Genomic DNA, 13,908 nt, shown 5'->3' with positions numbered 1-13,908 from the left:
CATTCTGACTGGTGTGAGGTGGTATCTCATTGAGGTTTTGATTTGGATTTCCCTGATGCCAAGTGATGTTGAGCACTTTTTCATGTGTCTGTTGGCCATTTGGATGGAGTTTTCTTTGAAAAAAGTTGATGGTATTTTGATAGGGATTGCATTAAATGTGTAGATTGCTCTAGGTAGTGTTGACATCTTCACAATATTTGTTCTTCCAATCCATGAGCATGGAACGTTTTTCCATTTCTTTGTGTCTTCTTTCATAAGTATTTTATAGTTTTCTGAGTACAGATTCTTTGATTCTTTGGTTAGATTTATTCTTAGGTATCTTATGGTTTTGGGTGCAATTGTAAATGGGATCAACTCCTTAATTTCTCTTTCTTCTCTCTTGTTGTTGGTGTATAGGAATGCCACTGATTTCTGTGCATTGATTTTATATCCTGCCACTTTACTGAATTCCTGTATGAGTTCTAGCAGTTTTGGGGTGGAGTCTTTTGGGTTATCCACATAAAGTATGATATCATCTGCAAACAGAGTTTGACTTCTTCTTTGCTGATTTGGATGCCTTTTCTTTCTTTTTGTTGTCTGATTGCTGTGGCTAGGACTTCTAATACTATGTTGAATAGCAGTGGTGATACTGGACATCCCTGCCATATTCCTGACCTTAGGGGGAAAGCTCTCAGTTTTTCCCCATTGAGAATGCTATTTGCTGTGGGTTTTTCATATATGGCTTTTATGATTTTGAGGTATGTACCCTCTATCCCTATACTCTGAAGAGTTTTTTTTTTTTTTAAGATTTTATTTATTTATTTGAGACAGAATGAGAGAGACAGAGAGCACATGAGAGGGGGAGGGTCAGAGGGAGAAGCAGGCTCCCTACCGAGCAGGGAGCCCGATGCGGGACTCGATCCAGGGACTCCAGGATCATGACCTGAGCCGAAGGCAGTCGCTTAACCAACTGAGCCACCCAGGCGCCCCACTCTGAAGAGTTTTGATCAAGAAAGGATGCAGTACTTAATCAAGTGCCTTTTCTGCATCTGTTGAGAGAATCATATGGTTCTTGTTCTTTCTTTTATTAATGGATTGTATCACATTGATTGATCTGCAGATGTTGAACCAACCTTGCAGCCCAGGGATAAATCCCACCTGGTCCTGGTGAATAATCCTTTGAATGTACTGTTGGATCCTATTGGCTAGTATTTTTGATGAGAATTTTGGCATCCATGTTCATCAAGGATATTGGTCTGTAATTCTCCTTTTTGATGGGTTCTTTGATTGTGGGATCAAGGTAATGCTGGCCTCATAAAATGAGTTTGGAAGTTTTCCTTCCATTTCTATTTTTTGGAACAGTTTCAGAAGAATAGGTATTAATTCTTCTTGAAATGTTTGGTAGAATTCCCCTGGGAAGCCATCTGGCCCTGGGCTTTTGTTTGTTGGGAGATTTTTGATGACTGCTTCAATTTCCTTAGTGGTTATAGGTCTGTTCAGGTTTTCTATTTCATCCTGGTTCAGTTTTGGTAGTTGATACATCTCTAGGGATGCATCCATTTCTTCCAGATTATCTAATTTGCTGGCATATAGTTGCTCATATGTTCTTATAATTGTTTGTATTTCTTTGGTGTTGGTTGTGATCTCTCCTCTTTCATTCATGATTTTATTTATTTGGGTCCTTTCTCTTTTCTTTTTGATAAGTCTGGCCAGGGGTTTATCAATCTTATTAATTCCTTCAAAGAACCAGCTCCTAGTTTCGTTGATCTGTTCTACTGTTCTTTTGGTTTCTATTTCACTGATTTCTGCTTTGATCTTTATTATTTCTCTTCTCCTACTGGGTTTAGGCTTTATTTGCTGTTCTTTCTCCAGCTCCTTTAGGTGTAGGGTTAGGTTGTGTATTTGAGATCTTTCTTGTTTCTTGAGAAAGGCTTGTATTGCTATATACTTTCCTCTTAGGACTGCCTTTGCTGCATGCCAAAGATTTTGAACAGTTGTGTTTTCATTTTCATTGGTTTCCATGAATTTTTTTAATTCTTCTTTAATTTCCTGGTTGACCCATTCATTCTTTAGTAGGATGCTCTTTAGCCTCCATGTATTTGAGTTCTTTCCAACTTTCCTCTTGTGATTGAATTCTAGTTTCAAAGCATTGTGGTCTGAAAATATGCAGGGAATGATCCCCATCTTTTGGTACCGGTTGAGACCTGATTTGTGACCTAGGATGTGATCTATTCTGGAGAATGTTCCATGGGCACTAGAGAAGAATGTGTATTCTGTTGCTTTGGGATGGAATGTTCTGAATATATCTGTGAAGTCCATTTGGTCCAGTGTGTCATTTAAAGTCTTTATTTCCTTGTTGATCTTTTGCTTAGATGATCTATCCATTTCAATGAGGGTGGTGTTAAAAGTCCCCCACTATTATTGTATTGTTGTCGATGTGTTTCTTTGGTTTTGTTATTAATTGGCTTATATAATTGGCTGCTCACATGTTAGCAGCATAGATATTTACAATTGTTAGATTTTCTTGTTGGATAGACCCTTTAAGTATGATATAGTGTCCTTCCTCATCTCTTATTACAGTCTTTGGTTTAAAATCTAATTTGTCTGATATAAGGATTGCCACCCCAGCTTTCTTTTGGTGTCCGTTAGCATGGTAAATGATTTTCCACCCCCTCACTTTCAATCTGGAGGTGTCTTTGTGTCTAAAATGAGTCTCTTGCAGACAGCATATCGATGGGTCTTGTTTTTTTATCCAGTCTGATACCCTGTGTCTTTGATTGGGGCATTTAGCCCATTTACATTCAGGGTAACTATTGAAAGATAGGAATTTAGTGCCATTGTATTGCCTGTAAGGTGACTGTTACTGTATATTGTCTGTGTTCCTTTCTGGTCTATGTTGCTTTTAGGCTCTTTCTTTGCTTAGAGGACCCCTTTCAATATTTCTTGTGTGGCTGGTTTCATGTTTGCAAATTCCTTTAGTTTTTGTTTGTCCTGGAAGCTTTTTATCTCTCCTTCAATTTTCAATGACAGCCTAGCTGGATAGAGTATTCTTGGCTGCATATTTTTCTTGTTTAGTGCTTTGAATATATCATGCCAATCCTTTCTGGCCTGCCAGGTCTCTGTGGATGGGTTTGTTGCCAGTCTAATGTTTGTACCATTGTAGGTTACAGATCTCTTGTCCTGAGCTGCTTTCAGGATTTTCTCTTTGTCTCTGAGACTTGTAAGTTTTACTATTAGATGTCGGGGTGTTGACCTATTTTTACTGATTTTGAGGGGGGTTCTCTGTGCCTCCTGGATTTTGATGCCTGTTTCCTTCCCCAAATTAGGGAAGTTCTCTGCTATAATTTGCTGCAGTATACCTTCTGCCCCTCTCTCTCTTTCTTCTTCTTCTTCTGGGATCCCAATTATTCTAATATTGTTTTGTCTTATGGTTTCACTTAGCTCTCGAATTCTGCCCTCATGATCCAGTAGTTGTTTATCTCTCTTTTTCTCAGCTTCTTTATTTTCCATCATTTGGTCTTCTATATCACTAATTCTCTCTTCTGCCTCATTTATCCTAGCAGTTAGAGCCTCCATTTTTTATTGCACCTCATTAATAGCCTTTTTGATTTCAACTTGGTTAGATTTTAGTTCATTTATTTCTCCCAAAAGGGTTTCTCTAATATCTTCCATGCTTATTTCAATCCCAGCTAGTATCTTTATAATCGTCATTCTGAACTCTAGTTCCGACATCTTACTAATGTCCATATTGCTTAGTTCCCTGGCAGTCGGTACTGCCTCTTGTTCTTTTTGTTGAGGTGATTTTTTCCGTCTTGTCATTTTGTCCAGAGGACAATAGATAAATGACAGAATAAAATGCTAACGGGGTAACAAGGACCCCAGAAAAATATACACTAAACAAATCAGAAGTGACCTAAAACAGGGAGAAAAGAAAGGGGAAAAAAAAAAAAGAATGTGATCAGGCTGGTGAGTAGAACAGAGCCACACACTAGATTTTGGTCATATTTTGGTCTTTTAGAAGAAAGTGACTCCCAAAATTTTAAAGAAAGAGAAACTTTTATATGTACAAAAATAAGGGTAAATATGATGAAGGGATGGAATATGACCGTAAAGATGAAAATTATAAAAGATTTTATAAAAGGAATTGATAAGAAGTTGGTTGAAAAAAGGAAAGAAGAGGAATTAAAAAAAAGGGAGAGAATGTGATCAGGCAGGAGACTAGAACAAAGCTATACACTAGAGATTTAGCATATATTTTGGTCTGTTAGAAGAAATTGTATCCCAAAAAAAATTTTAAAGAGAGAACAACATATATATATACCAAAAATACGGGTAACTACTATGAAGGGATAGAATATGACTCTAAAAATGAAAAATAAAAAAGATTTTTAAGAAAGGGATTGATAAGATGTTGGTCGAAAAAGGGAAAAAGAAAAATTCAAAAAAAAAAAAAAGAAAAAGAAAATTTAAAAAATTAACTTTGAAAGACTAAAGAATCATGGGGAAAAAAGCCATGAATTGTATGTGCTGTATTCCCTTAGCGCTGAAGTTCTGCTGTTCTCATTGATCAGTAAACTTGGTCTTGGCTGGCTGTTCTTGCTGATCTTCTGGGGGAGGGGCCTTTGCAGTCATTCTCAGATGTCTTTGCTGGAGGCGGAATTGCCCTGCCCCTGCAGGGGGCTGGGCTAAGTAATCTGCTGGGGTTTGCTCTTGGGAGCTTTTGTTCCCTGCAAGCTTTCTGTACAGCTTTGGAGGACAAGAGTGAAAATGGTGGCCTCCCAATCTCCGCCCCAGAGGAGCCGAGAACTCAGGGCCCCGCTCCTCAGTGAGCCCGCAGAGAAAAGCGGTCAATCACTCCCGTCTCCCCGGTCTCTGGCCACACTCCTCACTTGCCGGGCCTGTGACTGAGCGTTTCTGTCTCTGGCACCCGACCCCGTGTGGAGTCTCCAAACCCAGCAGATCCCTGGGGTGCGCTCCTGTTCCGCTCCTCCCCGGGGAGGAAGGAAGGGGAGTCTCCCCGGATCTGCCGCTTGTTGGGCCCCTGATGGAAGAGCAGTGGCCCAGCTGTGCCGCGGATCACAGTTTATGGCAACCCTGAGCTGAGAGCCCACTCCTCAGCTCCGTCTCTGCAGCTGGCTTCCCCGCTCTGATACTTGGGAGCTCTGCCACACTCAGGCACCCCCCCCCCCGGTCTTTCTGTGCCTGAGGGGTCCTGAGACCACACTGTCCCAGCGAGGGTTCCACACCCCACTTAGCCACTGGAGTGACGTCCCTCAGCGGAGCCGACTTCTAAAAGTTCCGATCTTGTGCTCTGCTGCTCTATCACTTGCTGGTAGCGGCCGACGGAGGCCCCCTCCTCCTCCCTCTATCCTCCCGAATATTGCCTTGTATTCATTTCTCCACAGGTCCTACCTTCCAGAAAGTGGTCTCTTTTCTGTTCAGAGAGTTGTTGCTTTTCTTCGATCTGCTGTTGAGTTCGTAGGTGTTCAGAATGGTTTGATCCCTATCTAGCTGAATTCCTGGGACCAGACGAAATTTAGGTCTCCTACTCCCCTGCCATCTTGCTCCTCCGACCGGCTACATTGATTTTTAATGTTTATCCAGTTTTGCATTCTTGAAATAATGCCTGCTTGGTTATATATTGCTAGATTTGATTTACTAATGTGTTGTAAAGGAGTTTGCAGTGAATGAGTTTGAACGATGTTGGTCTGTATCTGTCCTGTAATGTCTTTGTCTTTGGTATCAAGATTGTGGTGCCCTCACGAAATACATTAGGCAGCCTTTTTTTATCCCCTGTATTCTTATAGTCTCTGTAAGATTTATAGTTTTTCTTTCTTAAATGTTTATAGAATTCACCAACCAGTATTATTTACTTAGTTAAGAGCTCTCAGATTTTATTTTTCATCTTGTGTTTGATATATTGTATTTTTTATGTAATTTGTCTATTTTTTTTTTAAGATTTTATTTATTTATTTGACTTGGGGGTTGCGCACAAACACAAGCAGGGGGAGTGGCAGGCAGAAGGAGAGGGAGAAGCAGACTTCCCGCTGAGCAGAGACCGCAATGTGGGGCTTGATTCCTGGGCCCTGGGATCATGACCTGAGCTGAAGGCAGACGCTTAACCGACAGAGCCACCCAGGCGCCCCTGTAATTTGTCTATAACTAATTTGTCTATTTTGTTTAAGTTGTTGAATTTATTAGCACAAACTTGTTCATAATATTCCATTATCTTTTTACATCTGTAGTTTCTTTGGTGATGTCCTATTTCATTGCGGGTTGGCAATTTGTATTTTTTATGTTATTGATCTCTGCTCTTATCTTTATTATATTTTTCCTTCTACTTTGGACTTGCATTTCTCTTTTATCTTCTTAAGGTGGAACCTTAGGTCATTGATTTTAAATTATTCTTTGCAATAAGCAATTAAAATAACTATAAATTTTCCTCCAAGCTGTATTCTACTTATATTCCATAAGTTTTGTTACATTGTATTTTCATTATCATTTAGTACAGAATATTTTCAGTTTTCTTTGTTCTTTTTTTCATGGATTATTTAGAAATATATTGTTTAATTTTTAGGGGTGCCTAGGTGCCTCAGTTGGTTACATGTCTCACTCCTGATTTGGGCTTAGGTCATGATCTCAGGGTTGTGAGGTTGAACCCTGCATCGGGCTCCAATCTCAGCCTGAAGTCTGCTTGTCATTCTTCCTCTGCTCCTCTCTTCACAACTCGCTCTCTGTCTCTCACGCTCTCTCTCTCAAATAAATTAATTAAATCTTAAAAAAATGTATATAGTTTAATTTTTAAATGTGTGGAATGGAATAAAAAACTCAGAAATAAACCCATAATTATATGGTCAGTTAATCTTTGACAGAGGAATAGATATACAATGGAAAAAAGACAGTCTCTTCAACAAATGGTGTTGGGGAAACTGGACAGCTAAACTGGACGTGCAAAAGAATGAAACTGGACCTCTTTCTTTCACCATATACAAAAATAAACTCAGAATGGATCAAAGACCTAAATGTGAGACCTGAAACCATAAAAATCCTTGAAGAGAGCACAGACAGTAATTTCTCTGATGTTGGCTCTAGCATCATTTTTCTAGATCTGTCTCCTGAGGCAAGGGAAATGAAATCCAAAGTAATCTATTGGGACTACATCAAAATAAAAAGTTTTTGCACAGTGAAGGAAACAGTCAACAAAATTAAAAGGCAATCTACTTAATGCAGAAAGATATTTGCAAATCATATATCTGATAAAGGGTTAGTATCCAAAATATATAAAGAATTGATACAACTCAACACCTAAAAAACACATAACCTAATTTAAAAATGGGAAGAAGACATGAACAGACATTTCTCCAAAGAAGACATCCAAATAGCCAACAGACACAAAAATGATGCCCAACATCACTCATCATCTGGGAAATGCAAATCAAAACTACAATGAGATATTACCTTATACCTGTCAGAATGGCTAAAGTCAAAAACACAAGAAACAACAACTGTTGGTGAGAATGTGGAGGAAAAGGAACCCTGGTGCACTGTTGGTGAGAATACAAACTGGTGTAGCTACTGTGGAAAACAGTATGGAGGTTCCTCAAAAAGTTAGAAATAGAACTACTCTACAGTCCAGTAATCACACTCCTGGGTATTTACCCCAGAAATTCAAAGGGATACATTTACCCCTCTGTTTGTTGCAGGATCATTTATGATATCCAAATTGTGGAAGCAGCCCAAGTGTCCATCGATAGATGAATGAATAGAGAAGATGTGTGTGTGTGTGTTTGTGTGTGTGCGTGCACACACAGAAATATTCAGCCATAAGAACGGAATCTTGCCATTTGCAACAACATGGATGGAGCTAGAGAGTATAATGCTAAGTGAAGTAAATCAGAGAAAGACAAATACTGTATGATATTACTAATGTGGAATTTAAGAGACAAAACAAGCAAAAGGGAAAAAAGTAAAACCAAGAAACAGACTTTAACTATAGAGAACAAACTGATGATTACTAGAGGGGAGGTGGGTGGGAGATGGATGAAATAGGGGATGGGGATTAAAGAGTACACTTACCATGATGAGCACTGAGTAATGTATAGAATTGTCAAATCACTATGTTATACACCTGAAACTAGTATAGCACTGTATGTTCACTACACTGGAATTACAATAAAAAAACTTAATAAAAAATTTTTTTAAACATATGAGTCTTTTGAGATAGTTTATTGTTGATTGCTAATTTATTTCCATGTGGTCAGAGAAAAGAGATCCTATATTTTTGAGACATATACTGAAATATATATAGGTGAAATCATATCAGATCTAGGATTTATTTCAAAATAATCCAGGGTAAGGTGGGAAGAGTGGGTATGAATGTTGATAAAATGAGATAGGCTGAGAGTGGATAATGATATATGGGGGTCTGTTTTACTATTCTATTTTATTTATGTTTGAAGAATTTCTATAATAAAAAATCAAAAAGAAAAAAAAATCCCATCTCTTTTGGCACATCTTATCAGTCCTCTTTCCCTTCATTAAATCTTCCTCTGAGAAGAAGAAATGTAACACATTTCTTCACCAGTGTGTGCTAGGCGTGAAACAGTCTTTGCTCAGTAAATACTTGTGAAGGAGAGGGAAGAAGAAAAGAACTCTGAGTATTTCTACTAAAGTTAAGAACATTACACGTCTTCATCCTCATTTTATTGTAAGTGGTTTGTTTTGTATTAAGAGAATTTCTTGTGAGCTAGAATCCCTTTAGCTTAGTGGTTTTCAAACTGTGCTTCAATGGACCATCTACTATATTCCAAGAGGCAGTCTTGTAGTTGGAGTAAGGGAGCTAGGGGAGCAAAGGTAAAGCTCCAGACTCTACTTTGAAAGTTCACATCTGCTTTAATCTAGGCACCTCAGGGTTTGTTTTTTGGTTTTGTTTTTATCAGAGGAATAGATATACAATGGAAAAAAGACAGTCTCTTCAACAAATGGTGTTGGGGAAACTGGACAGCTTCCCCTGTGAAGAAAGCTTCCACAGCTTTAACAAAATAATTGAAATAATTTTGGAACAGTATTCTGTATACAGTTGTAGTATTTCAACTTAGCTATCATCATACCATGGCATAAATTCAGAATTTATTATTTTTGCCATGTTGTAAAATTTTAATATTAGAAATCAGTGTCGTTTTGAGAATATCAGAGGTTTTATTTCCTATATTCTCACTGGTGTAAGTGATATTTATTGACAAGATACAGTTTTAAATGTTATTAATTTATATTTATTTGTACTTTAAGAGTTCAGATTAAGTGTGATATTGTATGGTACAACTGTAGTGAATTAAGTTTATGATGAATGATGTATTAAGACATTTGTATATTTAGTAGTGATCTTAGTACAGAAAATGATAAGATTTTATTCCCAGTAGAATAAGAAGAATTTAGGTGATTTCTGTGATGGAAACCATTGCTTAAATTTATTCAGACCTTTTCTTTAAATTTTTTTTTAACATGAAAACTTCAAAAAGGCCAAAAAAAACCCCTTAGAAAATATTAAATAAGTATCTACATGCTATGGGCTGTTTCTCTATGCGGTGATGAAATGCTGAAGTGCTTTTCATCAGCTGGGAGAACTCTGGGGTGTTCTCACAGCGTCAGAGTAGCAGTCTCAAAGTACTGCCTGTAGCACTTAAAGCCCTGGTCAGATTACCTGTGCTTTACCTAGCTTTGCCACTTACTAGCTTTTAGGACCCAAGGCAAGTTAGTTAATTTCCTTGTGTTTTCGTTTCCTCATTTGTAAAATGGTAATAGTGTCCCATAGGATTTATTGTGAGGAACTTGGCATACTTCTTTGGACCTGATAAACTCTAGGTAAATGTTAGCTACTCTCAATAAATAATCAGTTACCACTGCTGCAGCCACAGCATTAGGATTGTGTGCTTACTTGCATTTGTCTCCCACTAGAGGACTTCAGCAAATCTTAGCACATTTTATATGCCAGGACCTAGAGCATCTACCACAGTGGCTGGCGTGTAGGAGGCATTTGGTTAATGTTAGTCCTGCTAAATGTAGCCCAGCACCCTGGTTTTTTTGGAAGTACTTCAATAGAAATATTGACTTAGGGGCGCCTGGGTGGCTCAGTCGGCTAAGTGTCTGCCTTCGGCTCAGGTCATGATCCCAGGATCCCGGGATCGAGCCCTGCATCAGGCTCCCTACTCAGTGGAGAGCCTGCTTCTCCCTCTCCCACTCCCCCTGCTTGTGTTCCCTCTCTCGCTGTCTCTCTGTCAAAAAATAAAATAAAAAGAAATATTGACTTAGACGTAATTCCCCACTGAGACTCAGTTCCATCTCTAACCCCATAGTGACCCATCTCCTGATAAATCTCCCTTAAAACACCCAACATAGAGTGTTTTACTTACTCAGTAATAGTAGTTATTTGCTGTATTGGTTTGCCAAGGCTGCCATAACAAAATACTATGAACTGGGTGGCTTAAACAACAGAAACTTACTTTCTAAGAGGGTCTGCAGAAACCTCTGCGGCTTCTCCTGGGTTTGCAGACCACCCTCTTGTGGCCTCTTCAGTGGCCATCTATCTGTACAAGCTGCCCTGGTGTCTCTGTATGTATCCTAACCTCCTCCTCTTAGAATGTCACCATTCAGAATGGATTAGGGCCTCCCTAGTGACCTTATTTTAACTCACTTGCCTCTATGAAGGCCTTATCTTCAAATACAATCACATTCTGAGGTACTGGGGGTTAGGGCTTCAACATATGAATTTGAGGAGAACACAATTCAGTCCATAACACTTACTATTACTTACTTACCTACTTATGATTATAATTACTTATGATAATGGTAGCTCTTACTGTTAATATATTATTAAATCATTACCCTGGAAGATTCGTTGTCTGACTAATTAGCTGGATGTTTTAAAAAGAGAAGTGGATTAGTTTTTTTAAGAAGTGGATTTTTTAAAGAAGTGGATTAAGGTTTTTATGATGAAAGCAGTGATCTTAGTCCACAGATCAGAAGCCAAAGGGTGTGTTATATGATACTTTTTAATTTGTATATTTTGTTTATTCACAAATTCATTATTTACCAAAAACTTAATGAGTGCCTACCAGGTCCCCAGGCAGGGTGTTAGAAGGTAGCAGCGCCATCGTGAGCAAGACACGTGCCTGCCATTGGCCAGTTCACAACCTAGTATATATTTAAAATATCTGTGCCTCTGGAATGTAACAAGAAATAGTTCCCAGAGTATTAGGTCTTAGGAAGTGTTGGTATTTGGGGCGCGTGGGTGGCTCAGTCGGTAAAGCGTCTGCCTTCAGCTCAGGTCATGATCCCAGGGTTCTGGGATCGAGCCCCCCATCGGGCTCCCTGCTCAATGGAGAGCCTGCTTCTCTCTCTCCCTCTGCCTGCCGCTGTGCCTACTTGTGCTCTCTCTCTGTCAAATAAATAAAATCTTAAGAAAAAAAAAAAGGTGTTATTAGACCTTGGAGTGCTGACTTTGTATTTTAAAAGTCAATTGATTAATTTTAAAAGCATTAAAATCCTGATTCGAACCACTACCTAGGACTGTGATTGTGAGCAAATTATTTAATCCCCTCAAACCACTATTTCCTCATTTATAAAATAGAAGTAATATAAATATTATATAAGGTTAATTCATGATTAAGTGACATAATGCATGTCATAGCACCATACTTGGCACTTACGAAGAACTTAATAAAATGGTTGCTGCTGGGTCTTTTTTGTTTTTAGTTTTTTGGTTTTTTTCCAGTTCAGGATCTAAGCCTCATCTTGGAGGTGAAATTGAGGAGATACTAAGAATAGCTTTATATGTAGGTTTCTAATAATTGGAGAGAACTTTTGCCAGAGCTTTGGAGTTTGTTATAATTTCTACCCTGCCAGTTTCCAGAAAGGATTTGAAATAGTGCCTGAGAAGTGTGTTCCAATCATGAGGTAATGGAGGAAACACTGACCCAGAACTAAGATGAACTTAGCACTAGGTTTAGCTCTGGAGCCAGCTAGATGATCCTGGGTAATCCTGAAGTGTAGGCTTTCCCTATCAGATTCTTTGCCTTGTTTATTAATTAGGAAATCGTTAATCTTAGATACTGGCCTTTAGGTTTCTGAGGCTTTGTGTATAATCTCCAAAGTCTCATAAGTTTGAAATTATATTCTAAAAGCAGAAATATATAACTTGAATTTAATCTTCCTCCTGAATAATTATCACTTTCCAGAGAATAATCATTAATATAAATGACTTAATAGATAGTCCATAGTCTTTCCTTGGCTGAATTCATTTCAGAGTCCCTAATATATTGTTAACATTGCATTTATATTAATTCTTGTTTTGGTAGCAGCATTCTTATAGAAGGTACTAAAGTCATAAGTTCTAAGACCTTGACTTTCTCACATGGCTGTCATGTATTTGGAAAACATTGGGAAGGCACTGTGTAAGTCAGTTTTAACTGATAAAGACATAGTATCAGGCTTCATGAGAAATTTTTTCTTGTCATTGTTACTGCTGTTGTTCCTTTTTTTTTTCCTTGGCAGAGTAGGAATACTTTTTAACTGATGGATTATTAGGGCCACTTTGGTTAATAAATGAGGATAAGATAAGGCAATAAAAGATTTTAAATAGAATGTCCTTCTAGGAAATGAGAAGGGTTAAACCCATTAAAATGTTTTCTACTTAGATGCCTTTGTCTGTATAAGTTTTTTATTATTTTATGAAAAGTTTACAAAATCTTAATCAACTATATAATTTAAATGACTGAAAAAAATAGATACTATATCTCACAGAATTACAGATCTTAATTCTCATCTGATATTTGATATTGACAAATGTTATATTTTCTAATGTTGCAATTAGTTTTTTAAAAGCTATTGAATGGTACACTTAAAATTGTTAAAATGGTGATTTTAATGTATATTTTATCACAGTTAAAAACCAAAGCAAAAGTAAAAACCAACTAAACAGTAACAACAAAACAGATTTACTGAGTTACATCTTTTCAATATCTTTTCCCCAGAGTTTTTCTGCATTTGTTACTGAAGCACCTATTTGGACACTTTCAAAATAGTGTGGGTAGTTAGTAGATTTTTAGGATTGATTACCACTGGGTTTATATATCTGTGAATTACAAATGTATGATTTATTTAACATTATTTTCATGGCAAAGATTTTTAATTGATCTTCCTTGTTTTGCAGTTACTTCGAGAGCTTAAGCATCCAAATGTCATCTCTCTTCAAAAGGTATTTCTGTCTCATGCTGATAGGAAAGTATGGCTTCTGTTTGACTACGCTGAACATGACCTCTGGGTAAGGTGAATTGCTGGTAGACATTGAGCCCTTGGTTTCAGACAGGGATTAAGAGTGACTAAAAACAATTTTAGTTTATCTTACTATGAGATTTACATTTTAAAAATAAAAGTAACCTCACAGAATATGGTTGATGAATTACCAATACTAGGGTAATTTTGCTTTGTATTACTATATTTTGATCTTACCAATTTGAACTTTGTAACATGCTACAGAAAATAGTAGAATCTGAAGAGTATAAACAGTTATTCAGTATTGTTTCCTAGCTATAGATTTTTGATAAAATTTTAAAAAGTAACTGTAATAGCTATTTTGTTATAGAATTTAAAAGCAGCATGTTTCCTTTTACTCTATAAAGGAATATAAAATGAGAAAGTGGTATCCTCATATAGGAAGATAAGTATGTTATATTTGGAAGACTAGACTGAAATTTATGGTTCTGTCTGTTATTTGTCATATGACATTAAGCAAGTCTCTTAATGGCTCTGAAGTTGTAGTCCCCCCAACTCCATCTGTAAAATGTGGTACTTTTCCTGCTTTTTTACAGGATTTTTCTGAAGAGCAATTTTGTATTGGAAAAGCTTTATAAACTAAGTGTACTATACAAATGT

At 37.4% G+C, this 13,908-nt stretch overlaps 1 protein-coding gene across 2 annotated transcripts in view; it reads left to right on the top strand.

Annotated features, from left to right (window-relative positions):
- Window positions 1-13,908, top strand: part of CDK8 (cyclin dependent kinase 8) — a 128,418-nt gene that overhangs the window by 63,733 nt on the left and 50,777 nt on the right. For both annotated transcript variants that reach the window (XM_021678244.2, XM_021678243.2), the window contains exon 3: window positions 13,187-13,297. In XM_021678244.2, the coding sequence (XP_021533919.1) occupies window positions 13,187-13,297 (111 nt within the window). The remainder of the gene's footprint in view (window positions 1-13,186; window positions 13,298-13,908) is intronic.

The sequence above is a fragment of the Neomonachus schauinslandi genome, chromosome 3, assembly GCF_002201575.2.
Source record: "Neomonachus schauinslandi chromosome 3, ASM220157v2, whole genome shotgun sequence".
In the NCBI taxonomy this organism is placed as follows: Eukaryota; Metazoa; Chordata; class Mammalia; order Carnivora; family Phocidae; genus Neomonachus; species Neomonachus schauinslandi.
Note: the sequence above shows the minus strand (reverse complement) of the source record. Positions and strands in the feature narration are given on the sequence as shown.